The sequence below is a fragment of the Anser cygnoides genome, chromosome 5 (assembly GCF_040182565.1).
Source record: "Anser cygnoides isolate HZ-2024a breed goose chromosome 5, Taihu_goose_T2T_genome, whole genome shotgun sequence".
Taxonomy (NCBI): domain Eukaryota; kingdom Metazoa; phylum Chordata; class Aves; order Anseriformes; family Anatidae; genus Anser; species Anser cygnoides.
In genome coordinates, this window is record NC_089877.1 from 19,683,249 (window position 1) to 19,695,429 (window position 12,181).

The 12,181-nt window shown below is 36.6% G+C and overlaps 1 protein-coding gene across 1 annotated transcript in view; it reads left to right on the forward strand.

Annotated features, from left to right (window-relative positions):
- MUC6 (mucin 6, oligomeric mucus/gel-forming) overlaps positions 1 to 12,181 on the forward strand; it is a 63,523-nt gene that overhangs the window by 24,851 nt on the left and 26,491 nt on the right. The window contains exons 10-20 of the mRNA XM_066997557.1: positions 908 to 1,017; positions 2,283 to 2,490; positions 5,016 to 5,138; positions 6,101 to 6,221; positions 7,090 to 7,228; positions 7,391 to 7,495; positions 7,879 to 7,951; positions 8,230 to 8,367; positions 9,458 to 9,619; positions 10,677 to 10,771; positions 11,398 to 11,530. Of these exons, the coding sequence (XP_066853658.1) occupies positions 908 to 1,017; positions 2,283 to 2,490; positions 5,016 to 5,138; positions 6,101 to 6,221; positions 7,090 to 7,228; positions 7,391 to 7,495; positions 7,879 to 7,951; positions 8,230 to 8,367; positions 9,458 to 9,619; positions 10,677 to 10,771; positions 11,398 to 11,530 (1,407 nt within the window). The remainder of the gene's footprint in view (positions 1 to 907; positions 1,018 to 2,282; positions 2,491 to 5,015; positions 5,139 to 6,100; positions 6,222 to 7,089; positions 7,229 to 7,390; positions 7,496 to 7,878; positions 7,952 to 8,229; positions 8,368 to 9,457; positions 9,620 to 10,676; positions 10,772 to 11,397; positions 11,531 to 12,181) is intronic.

The window sequence follows — 12,181 nt, forward strand, 5'->3', positions numbered from 1 at the left end:
AATCACACTTTGTCTCACCTAACCTTCAGGGCAGTCTAGGTTTGTAGCAAGGTACAATAAGCGGGTGACATGATTACATTAGTTAGAAGCAAGAATGAGGCTGGAATAAAAATAACAGTGGACAAGGATATTAACAAATAGTGTGTCTCAATAAGTGTGGATCTTTAGAACAAACTAGTTGGTGCTAGGGATTTAACATCCACTCCATCTGTGGTTCAGGGGGTTTGCTTCAGGCTCGCTGTAATCTGGTCTGTTGTACTCATGTCCATTTGCGGTTGGAGCTCATTACCCATGGTTCTGGAGCACATCCTCTAATTTTTCATCTGAAAGCAACTCTGTATGCTGAGGCTACTCCACAGTGCAAACCAAATTACACTAAACACTAAAGGGATGATCAAAAGATTTGCTTCAGTAGCACACTGCTAATGACCTACAGTGTTAGTTTGGAGACACTAAATTGCACAGTAAACTAAATTAATATTGCCGAGTTCAGTACAGTGTTCTGTATGCAGGAAAGAGTTCTGAGAAAGCTACGATATTCTTCAGGTCATAATGAGTTTAACCCCACATCTAGGGGGTTATTAGAATAGTGGATGGGGTAAGGAGGCATGAATTAGTAGCTGGCAAAAGATTGCATAATTGCCAGAAAAACAGTAGCAGCTGCTGTCTTGTAAGGTAGTAGATGTGCTAAATTAGGTAATAGCCCAGAGAGATGATCAAGGTGGTAAAAATGTGCTTTACTGAATAGATTGCAGGTAAAGAGCAAAAGAGCTAGTTGTTATCAGAAATTAGACTTATTAAAACCTTTTACAGCCAAAGAGTATAATCTGGATTTACTACATCACAACAACAAATAAACAAATCCACATGGCTTTCTTCTGACAAATTATAACCCTTCAATTTACAGGTAAATTGCTGGATGCATACAAATTTGCTGCATTACAAAAAATGGATGATCCATCAGAGATCTGCCTGTCTGAGGAGATACCAATCCCTACCATTCCTCACAAAAAATACGTAAGAAAGATCTTGGATTTTCTTAGCAAGATTTTCAACAGGGATGGAAAGACAAATTAGATACTACCAATAGAGAGGCAACAGTTTCATAAAACCCACTTTCATGAAAATGGATAAAGTTAGAAGTTGTATAGCATGATACAGTAAAGGAAAGGAGTTCTTTGCATCAAAATAAATTTCAAAAAAGGCCCAGGGGCATTACTGAAGCTGGATTTATATCACTCATATAAATCTACCAGCATTCAGCTCACAGCCTTCTGAAAATCGATGCAAGTCGTCAGAGGAAATTCATGGAACTCAGTGAAGCTTTAATGAACTTCGTACTGAACAACTAATAACCTGACATTATAAGCTGTACAGACTTGAAGACATTCAATAGTACTTTAAACATATTGCCAGGTAACACCATTCACAACAGGGTCAACCACTATCAACTGTATCACTTCCAGTCCTAGATGAGAAGAAAATCAGCATACCTGAAACATGATGCATCCATATAAATATGGTTTGACCAAGGGCGCTTGGTAGCAGCAAAGAACAAAGGGCTTACGTTTCTTAGAATTTGCAGATACAAGAACCGAGTCATATTTAGTACGATGATCTTCTTAAGTTGTTTGACCAAGGAAATTCAAATCATCATTTCCACAGAGAACAGGAGTTTCTGTGGGTCCTGCAAGGACCAGACTGTGTCCTGAGCCCTGTGAAGAACAGCTTTACCACTATGACTTGTATTCACAATGAGAAAATTACTTTGATCTGTTGAATAATTTCTGTTGAAATGATGAGAGGTTTAACCTTTTTATGGTGTTTCTCTTTGACATGTTAAACTTCAGTAGGCGACATCAGAGGCAATACAGAGTTAACAATTGCATGCATAATGGAGAATGCATGTTGATATCTCCGCATATTGATGTTTGTCCTGGAACACATTCCTCTCCCTACTGAATCACCATGAGACAACATACTGCAATGTTCTCAGCCATTCATAGGGAGATTGATGGTATTAAATAATGACTACTTTTCAACTTAATGGGAAGTGGAACTAATTCAACATATCAAGATTTTTCTATTATACAGCACATTTATATTCCCTTTCATTTGTGAACTTGTAATGCATTTTAAGCCAAATGCATATTACAAAACTGTAGGGGGAAAAAAAAGGCAAAAAAGGCAACAGCAAAATCATAGCTAGCAGTGATTTCCTATTGTGGTTTTCAGATGGGAAAAATACTACTAGGAACATTTTTTTTCTCTTTTTTATTTAGGCCATGATCTGCTCTCAGCTACTTAACCTGGTGTCACCAACTTGCAGCGTGCCAAAAGATGGGTTTGTCATTCGTTGTCAGCTTGATATGCAGGACTGCAGTGAGCCGGGACAAAAGAATTGTACTTGCTCTACGCTGTCAGAGTATTCAAGGCAATGTGCTATGTCCCATCAAGTGGTGCTCAACTGGAGGACTGAAAACTTCTGCTGTAAGTGCAGATATTTTATTCACAGAATCGCAGAATTGTAAAGGTTGGAAGGGACCTCTGGAAATCATCAAGTCCAACCCCTTCTAAAAGCAGGTTTCCTACAGTAGGTTGAGCAGGAAAGCATCCAGGTGGGCCTTGAACATCTCCAGAGAAGCAGACTCCCCAGCCTCTCTGGGCAGCCTGTTCCAGTGCTCTGTGACCCTCACTGTAAAGAAGTTCTTATGCATATTCATATGGATTGTACTTAACCTTGCTATGTATTACATATAGGGAGAATGATTCTTAACTGGAATTTAAAATCGACTAATAGAAGAGTCTCTTCTGTAATAAATCAAGCAGAAAATATTTCCTTAAAAAAAACGAAAGTGGTATTTGGTAGGGCATTGAGAAGGAAAGCATGGAAATATCAAAGGAGAAAGAGGAAGCGTGAAAAGTAGCTCCTAGATGTAGATCAATGTCATAAAGGAGGGAAATATCCACCATGTGAAAACAGTTGAATTTCTGACAGGAGGCTATTCTCTCTCAGTATAGTGCTTTCATTATCCTACTTGGTAAATTAGCCAGTGAAAAGAGACAACTTTTAAATAGGCCCTGAAGCATTTGAACTTTTTCTCTAGCAATTGCTATAGCCCTTTTATTCACAGCTTTTCAGTAGCCCATTTTCAGGTGTTCAGCCTTCTTAATTACAATTACTGATGGGAAGCAAATAGAAACCAAATCTTCCATTATTCTCCAAGCTGCACATGACTGGACACACTTTTGTTTTTTTCAAATGCCTGTTTGTTATCAAAGTTCTGATTCACTTTTTACAAGATCTACCTGAAACTTAAATCTATAGTCAGTATTATGGAGCAGGATTCATTGTTTTATAAAAGATCATTATGATCACAAAAGAGTCAAAAGTAAGTGAAACTGATGTTATTATTCTAAACTAATTCACATACTAAACTGCCTGAGATGCAGCTCATGCCAATAGAGGAACTTTCAAAATGACCAAGCTTAACGTCATATTGTCCTTCAAGAACACATTATTTAATCATATTTGTATTTATCCTTCATATGTATTTATATCCAAGAGTAGCAAATTGGTAAAAATAAATTGCTTTGATCGGAACATACTTCTCTTTACCCCTTGAAAATATCAATTATTTTGAGAAAATCTTTGAGATTGGCTACCATTATGATTTTAGCATAAGAATAGTGAAAGCCCATTTTTACTTTCAAGGCCTTGCATCATTTTGCCCTACCTGCATCTCCCATACTGTTTTCTTCCGTTTTCTTCTTGATCTTCATATGTGCTGGCATGGCTCTTCATTTTTTGTTTTCTATTTAACAATGAGATTTTTTTCATTCTTTCCTCTTACTTACTGAAAACTTTCCCTACTCATTTCCATTATTATCCCCAAATCTTTAATATGCCCTTCTTTCTGAAATAATTTTTCTTCTCCTCCTCTCCAACATTATCCATCTTATATACGTTGGTAACCCATTTTATTTTTTCTTTGGTCTGCAATAGGTTTTAAACCTTCAGAATTACAAATTCTTCAGGGCATTTTGTAGACATTGATAAATATTAGTAAGGCACTATATAAATTTGCAGAACTGTACAATAATTCTTAGTAATCACAGTAAAATAATATCACAGTCTTGTCAAAGTCATAACAGTTTTCATATAACCATAAGTAGACCATTACAAAGACTGGTAGTAAAGTGATAAAATGCAAAGCTAAAAAAGGAAGGAAAAAAAAAGGGGCAGGGAAGTGCCAGGTAGTGACTGTGACCCCCTTTTTTTGTTTTCCCAAAAGCGAAGCTGAGAATCTTCAAATTTGCTAATGAATTCCAAACATACAAAGTTAATGAACTTTTTAGTTTTAATTGTTTCTTTGTCAACCTTGTCTCTAACACCCCCTTTCCCTACCTCACTTACTTTCCTCTTTCAGATGGTGAAAAATCTCTGCTTGAATTTAGTACATAATAAAACATGTATTTTAAGTTCCATATCCTAGTATTATTGCTAGATAGTTGAATTCTGAAAAGCAGATAATGTCTGAGAAGCAGAAACTATACAGAAGATAAAGTATTGTATTCTTTAAGTCCTTTAAATACCACAGAAGTTCAAGGAGCGTTTGGACAATGCTCTCAGGCATATGGTTTAATTTTTAGGTAGTCCTGTGTATTGGAGCCAGGAATTGGAATCAATGATCGTGTAGGTCCCTTCCAGCTTGGGATATTTTGTGATTCTGTGAACATTTAATTTACCTGCTTGCTATTCTTCAAGCTTCTACTTCTGAAACTTTTTCAGGCTTCTGAAAGGATTTTCTAATAAGTCTGCCATGAGAAATTAATAAAGGCTAGAATGATGATGATGGTGATGAATATTCCGATGATGAACTGAGTACTTAGGTGGGGTAACAGAACATTAATGCCAGTAATCACAAGGTCTTCTCCATCCTCTGTGGCAGATGAGAGATTCTTCTATATTTATACTTTAGAAGCCTTAATACTTACACTGTTGGTTGTTGCAGCTGTGGGAAAATGTTCTGCTAACCAGATCTATGAAGAATGTGGTTCTCCGTGTATTAAAACCTGTTCCAACCCAGAATACAGCTGTTCCAGTCACTGTACCTATGGCTGCTTTTGTCCAGAAGGTATCATTTCCGTATTCGTAATAAAAGACCTAAAAGACCCATGCAAATATTTTTGGCATATATCTATAGTCAAATGGAATAGACTTCTTAAACAGTAAACTGGCATTGTACTGCTAGAACTGCCATTTCTGAGAGAACATGATTTAACTGGAGTCTTGAGTAGTCATGGTCATTAAAGATCCTTGGTCACTATTTGCTAGAACATAGTCATAAAAGCACTTTCCTCAGATGACCATAGTATGCGATGGGATAATTATATGCTGCCTTTTTATATTTCTGTAGTATAATGTAAATTGAGTAATATATAGTTCATTTCTTCTCCTAAACAGGTATCTAGCCTTTCAGAGTACCAGCAAGAGGCAGAGTACCTCAGAGAAATTCTGCAAGATTACAGGCATTTTATAAAGCCCCTTTAAAGTAGTCCAAGATGAACAAGCATAGAAAAACTGTAATTATGACTATCATGTTCATTATTTCCTGAAGCTGAAACCAGAACTGAATTTCCGGAACTGAAATATTCTCCAAGGTTATTGTGATATGGGTATTTACATCATTGTTATCATCAGTTTATAGTAGTGAAAAGTAACATGTTCTGAGATACACATTTAAAACTAGACTTAGGAACCAGAATTTGTCCATCTCAAAATTCCCAACCTAGTTAGAGCATCACAGAGGAAATTTGGAAAAAATAAACTTCAACCTTAGTGTTACTTCAGGCTAAGTTCAAATGAAGACAATTATCTGCACTTTTATGTAACAAATTAGCCAAACTCCATTATCACTTGTAAAGAGTCAGTTTTATTTTAGTTAAGGGAAAATTTCCTGCACCTTGTATCTCTATAGGCAGTGGCTGTGCAAGAATAGCATTTGCAAGCTGATTTTGGAAGACATGCAAATTATAATAGCTTTAGTGTTAAGTAAAGCTACAGAAAAGTATTTCTGTTGTTTGCCTTCTTTGGCAGGAACTGTTCTTGATGACATCTCAAAGAATCGAACATGTGTTCACCTTAATCAGTGCCCATGTATGCTGAATGGGGAAACATACGCTCCTGGTGAGACAATGAAAGCAGCGTGTAGGACGTGGTGAGTAGCAACGGGTTCCAAGTGACTGAAAAATGTATCCTAACTCTTCTGAAGACAGCTGCAAATGCGTGAAATCATCTCTGAGGTCACCTTCTTTGAGTGTCACAAACTACACATTTTTAATTTAAGATGTACACGTCTTATTTCATGATTCATCTGTAGAAATATAAATGCTTGAAGGAGGCCATACAAACAATAACATTACCTCCTATGAAAGTGGAGGTAAAATTAGTTAGTACAAAACAAACATCAAAAATATATTTCTTTCTGGCTATCTCAGCAGTTTTAATCACCAAATCTGTCCTTAAAACTGTATTTTGGTTCTGCAACAGAAAAATAATTAAAGACAATATTTCTTAAATTTGAAAATTATATTACATGCAGAATGATGTTTTTGTTGTGTTACTTCTCTTGCTGTCATCATTCGGATAAATAAAGTAGAGGATAAATATTGGAAAGCGGCCTCAGAACTAAAACAGTAAGTACGCTTTTCATGGGTAATCCATTCAGCAAATTGTATAGCAGTCCATACCAGTGCTCAGCAGCTTTAAATTCAGATAAACAACTTCAGCTTATATACTTACACACAGAAAATCAAAGCACGGAAAGTATGAAGGGAAAAGTGATATAAATTATATCTACCACCACTAGCAAGTAGCTGAGATTTTAGAATGAAGGTGAAGAAAATTTTCAGAATAGCGGAAATAAAAATTCAGTTTATATACGTATGTTAGATAGTGTATACAACTGATCTATCATGTTGATCAGTTATAGCAAAACCTCCGGAACAGATAATCAAATTCTCTTTGCTGATAAACAGTGACCTAGTATGAGAGTAACCTTACACCAAATTTCTTTTTTTCCTCAGTAAATGTACAATGGGCCAATGGAATTGCAAAGACTTGCCCTGCCCTGGAAGGTGTTCACTGGAAGGAGGCTCCTTTGTTACCACATTTGATTCTAGATCATACAGGTTCCATGGAGTTTGCACTTATATTCTTATGAAGGTAATTTCCTGAAATCTAGAAACACACAAAATCAAATTAATATATTTTTAGTCTATCTTCAGTATCTTCTTGGAACACAAGCTGAGGTGTTTCTATGATATGCATTTGTTTCACAAATAATTTCTACTCTGACAGACTTACCTTTTCTTTATTTTCCTTCAGAGTTCAAGCCTTCCAAACAATGGAACCCTAATGGCTGTGTATGAAAAGTCTGGTTATTCTCATTCTGAAACATCACTTAGTGCTATAATTTACCTGTCTACGAAGGTAAGCAATCCCTCCACAGGTTCTATCCAGCTCTTCAGTAATCAGGATAGTAAAATAAATATGTAAAGTCATTGCTAGTAACCTGACCTGAAAAATTATGGGAAATAGATATTATACGTAAGTTCCAGTGCATGCATACACATTAAAGATCTGTGTTGCCAAATCAATTTACGGAATTAGAGTTGCTGTGAAGAAAACTACAGTATTTTCAAAGTGAAAACTGAAAGCAGTATAGAATAACATGAGAAAAAGCTTGAATTTCTTCCTATTCTGAATCTCTTCCTGTTATGTAGGTCCTTGACAATACAGTTGCTAAAACTGATAAAAATATAAATACCATCAGCACAACTATTTGCTTCTGATTCCATGTCCTTTTCATACAGGACAAAATTGTGATTTCTCAGAATGAACTCCTTACTGATGATGATGAACTTAAACGGCTACCTTACAGATCAGGTAAAGAAAAGGGAATATAAGTAAAATCTGAATTGTATTAAATATCTGTTTTACAACACACAACCCAGCTTTCTTCCTCTAGCAATTGCCAATAGCAGTGGTTTTAGAGGAAGGTTAAAATCTTTCTCTGTGCACCTGTCCCTCTGTGGAAAGTTACATGTGGAAGGAAAAGATGTATAGACAGAATGCTGGTACATGTATGTATGCATTAAAATCATTACTGTAGCAGTATTCCTATGCTTCAAAATCTCCATTTAAAAATATTCTTATCCTTTTAGGAGATATCACTATTTTCAAACAGTCCTCGATGTTCATTCAAATACATACAGTGTTTGATCTGGAAGTTCTAGTTCAAACATCACCTGTGTTCCAGGCCTATGTGAAAGTTGGATCACAGTTCAAAGGCAGAACCCTGGGTAAGAAATTGAGTCCCCCCTGTGAAGGAGAGAATGTACAGAGTGTAATTTTGAAAGCTCAGTATTCAGCCTTTAAGGAATAAACATTCTTCTCTGGATTAAAAAAAAAAAAAAAAAAAAGCTGCATTAGGAAATAGATATGCTAAGAATTTATTTTTCCCTGACAACTTTAAAAATAATCAATGGAGTTTGATGGGAGACATTTTTCATGTGTAATATAATACTGTTCTTGAGAAGTGGGCCTATGTGAACTTCATGAAGTTCGACAAGGCCAAGTTCAAGGTCCTGCACCAGGGTCAGGTCAGTCTCAAATATCGGTACATACTGGGTGACAAATGGATTGAGAGCAGCCCTGCAGAGGATGTTGGGGTACTGGTGGATGAGAAGCTCAACACGAGCTGGCAAGGTGCACTTGCAGCCCAGAAAGCCAACCATATCCTGAGCTGCATCAAAAGCAGCATGGCCAGCAGGGTGAGGGAAGTGATTCTCCCCATCTACTCTGCTCTCTTGAGACCGCACCTGAAGTACTACATCTAGGTCTGGGGCCCCCAGCACAAAAGAGGCACAGACCTGTTGGAGAGCAGGTCCAGAGAAGGGCCAGTAAAACGACTAGATGCAGTCTGTGTTTATTGTTCAGCAACATTAACTGCAAAGGCACAACCTGTGTTCTAGTTTTCTGAGGGGAATTAGAGAGGCTTTGAATGTTAAAAAAAAAAAAGTCTAAATGTATATTCTTGTCATTAAAGATTTTATATACATAAGAAAACATGCAAAAGTATTTCATGACCTTTCTCTTTTTTCTAGTTTAAAACCACTGAAAATGTTTTTTTCCAAAAACAAGACAAAACTTTTTGTGTGATTTGGTGTCATTGAGTAGAAGTAGATAATGTTAACCTGAGAAGTTAGAGAGAGGCTTAGTGACTGAATGCATACGTAATCAAGATTCTCTGGCTACTTGACCTAAAATATTCAGTGACATGCATCTAGAACTTCTGACAAAATTTTTCACTGTTGTAGAAGAATGAAACATAGACCATTGTGTGTACAGTTTTTGGTGTTCACTCATCCCTTGCATTTCTGATGTTACTAGGTTTGTGTGGCAATTACAATGGAGACACTACAGATGACTTCATGACTAGCATGGATATCACTGAAGGAACAGCTTCGCTGTTTGTAGATTCCTGGAGGGCAGGAAATTGCAATCCTGCTTTAGAGAGAGAGACTGACCCTTGTGCTTTGAGTCAACTGAACAGTAAGTAGATGATCCAGTTGTAACTGATCTCTCCAGCTAGCTTTGTCTGCCACTTCCATAAACCCAGAGAGGATTTGAGAGAAGCATAGGCTGAGACAATTGAACATCACAAATTCTGTCACCAAGAAGACATTTCTGATTTGTGGAATATACATCTAGTGAAAACTCACTAGATCTCATTCTAGAGATCTGGGATTGAGATAATGCATGAGAGTTTTTGTTGATATTTCCAGCGAAATTGTAACATCTGTGAATGTCTTAGACTGTTGTTCAGCAGTACAGTATCTGAAATCCAGGCTTTACCTTCTCAAGTCTCTACAGCTGTTGGTATTAAAAGGTACCCAACTGAGCTGCTTGAGCTAAACTATAGTCTTGCAAGACATATGAAGTTGTCCTTTTGTTCAATCCATCATTGCCAACAGCTCAGCTAGAGTAGCATGCCTACTTTTGCTGTTAGAAAATAAAACTATGGTTTGAGAAAAGCAGAACCAGCTATAGGAAGGGAGTCCAGAGAAGGCCAGCAAGAATAATCTGTGGTCTAGAATGTGGGACCAAGGATAAAAGGGGACAAATACACTAAAAGGAGAATTTAACAAGGAGAAAAATGAATGGAGATTTAGTAGTTTTCAAACCTGCTAAAAAGAAAATAATAGTACCTTCTGCATCACTGGTAGAAAAGATAAGACACAATCTGCTATATATTCAGTTTTTCTATTAGATAAATTTTCTAATCATGAACTCATAATAATTTGTTGAATTTGATAATCTTGAAGGTCTTTTCCAACTTAAATGATTCTGTGATAACAAAGCATTTGAACAGATTGCCTGGGATGTTAAGAAATCTGAATTACTGGATGTCTTCAGCATTAGGTTAGTCAAATGTTAGTCAACACTAATGTAAGCATTCCTGGTGTTTCTTGGCAGGGTTATTGACTAGATGAGCCTTTGAGATCCCTTCCAAGCCTCTAATTCAGTAACTGGCAGGGCAAAATCTCCTACTCTTTTCTTTTTCCTAACTTTCACTGGTGTTTAATGTCCGTGGCTTTGTTTTTCTTAGAAATATCTGCTGAGACTCATTGCTCCATTCTTACAAAGAAAGGTACAGTGTTCGAGAAGTGCCATACTGTGGTGAACCCCATTCCTTTCTACAAGGTAGGAATTATTATACATGGAGTACAGAGGGCATCCAAATATGGACCAGACTGTGCTTATATATAATATGCCACTCATTGGGATCAGCAATGCATAGAGGCTAGGAAACAAGCATGTTTTTGTCTCCACTACACTAGAAGTCTGTTTGACAATAGACTGCCAATCTCATCCCTAAAATTATATGGACAACACTCTCAGACATATTGTTTGATTTTTGGGTGGTCCTGTGTGGAGCCAGGAGTTGGACTCCATGATCCCTGTGATTCCTTCTCGCTTGGGATACTCTATGATTCTAAGAATAAGAAAATATTTTTGCTTATGCTGCAATTTTCCATGTCAAAAACTAACTCTGTAAAGTATTGTTTTTCCCTGGTGTGTAATTGAGCTCATTACATTGCCAACATTTTGAGAATTAAAATTGAAAAGCAGTGAATATACAAAAGTGTCTTCTAGGCACTGAGCATATTTTCTTCATATCAATCAGACAATTAACCTGATCATTTTCATCAGTTTTAGTTATGCAATAATACGTGTTTTGCTTGAGTTACCTCAGTAGTTCAGCATGTTTAGCACTTCCAAATGTCTGCTCCCCAGTAACAGAATAGTTCCCATTTGTTGGGTTTCAGAGATGCGTCTACCAAGCCTGTAATTATGAAGAGACCTTCCCTTATATTTGTTCTGCTCTGGGATCATATGCACGAACATGCAGTTCGATGGGTTTAATCCTTGAAAACTGGAGAGACAGTATGGACAATTGCAGTAAGTAACTGAACAGCCTCAGGTCAGCCATCAGATTATTGCATGCGTACAGGTCTATTTATTTCCATTTAAGTGAATCAAACATTAATTTTATATCACAAAAACTGATAAAGGATGAGAACATATTTTAGAACTACATCAGTCATTAGAAAATAACTATATATTGTTTAAGCAGACCAACTAGTATATATAAAAGCCACATTTATATGAACTGGTGACTTCGCAAATGTGTCAGAACACAACAAAAAATCATAAATGATACAACAATATTCTAAGCAGTGTCCAAATCATCTTAAGAGTAATGCAGAGAGTAATCGACAGAAGAAAGCAGAAGTGGGTTAGCAGATATCCAACTTACAAATACCCTGCTAGTCTGTTTCAGAAAAGGACTGTTATTTTAAGACTTTTCTCAAAAAGTTTATTCACATGCTTTAAGATAAGCATGTGGATGCTTCCAGGACTTGATAGTTAAGTGATGGAATAGACAGATAAAGCTATATCGTGTCATAGGGTTAGGAAGAACAAGGAAAGACTGGTTGCAGATGTGATTTTGGCTATTCTGCATTTTAGAGATTGACACAAGTTTCACAGTTGTGTAAAAATACATTGGTATTTCTGCAAAGCTTCCTTCTGCATTATTTCATTCCAAGA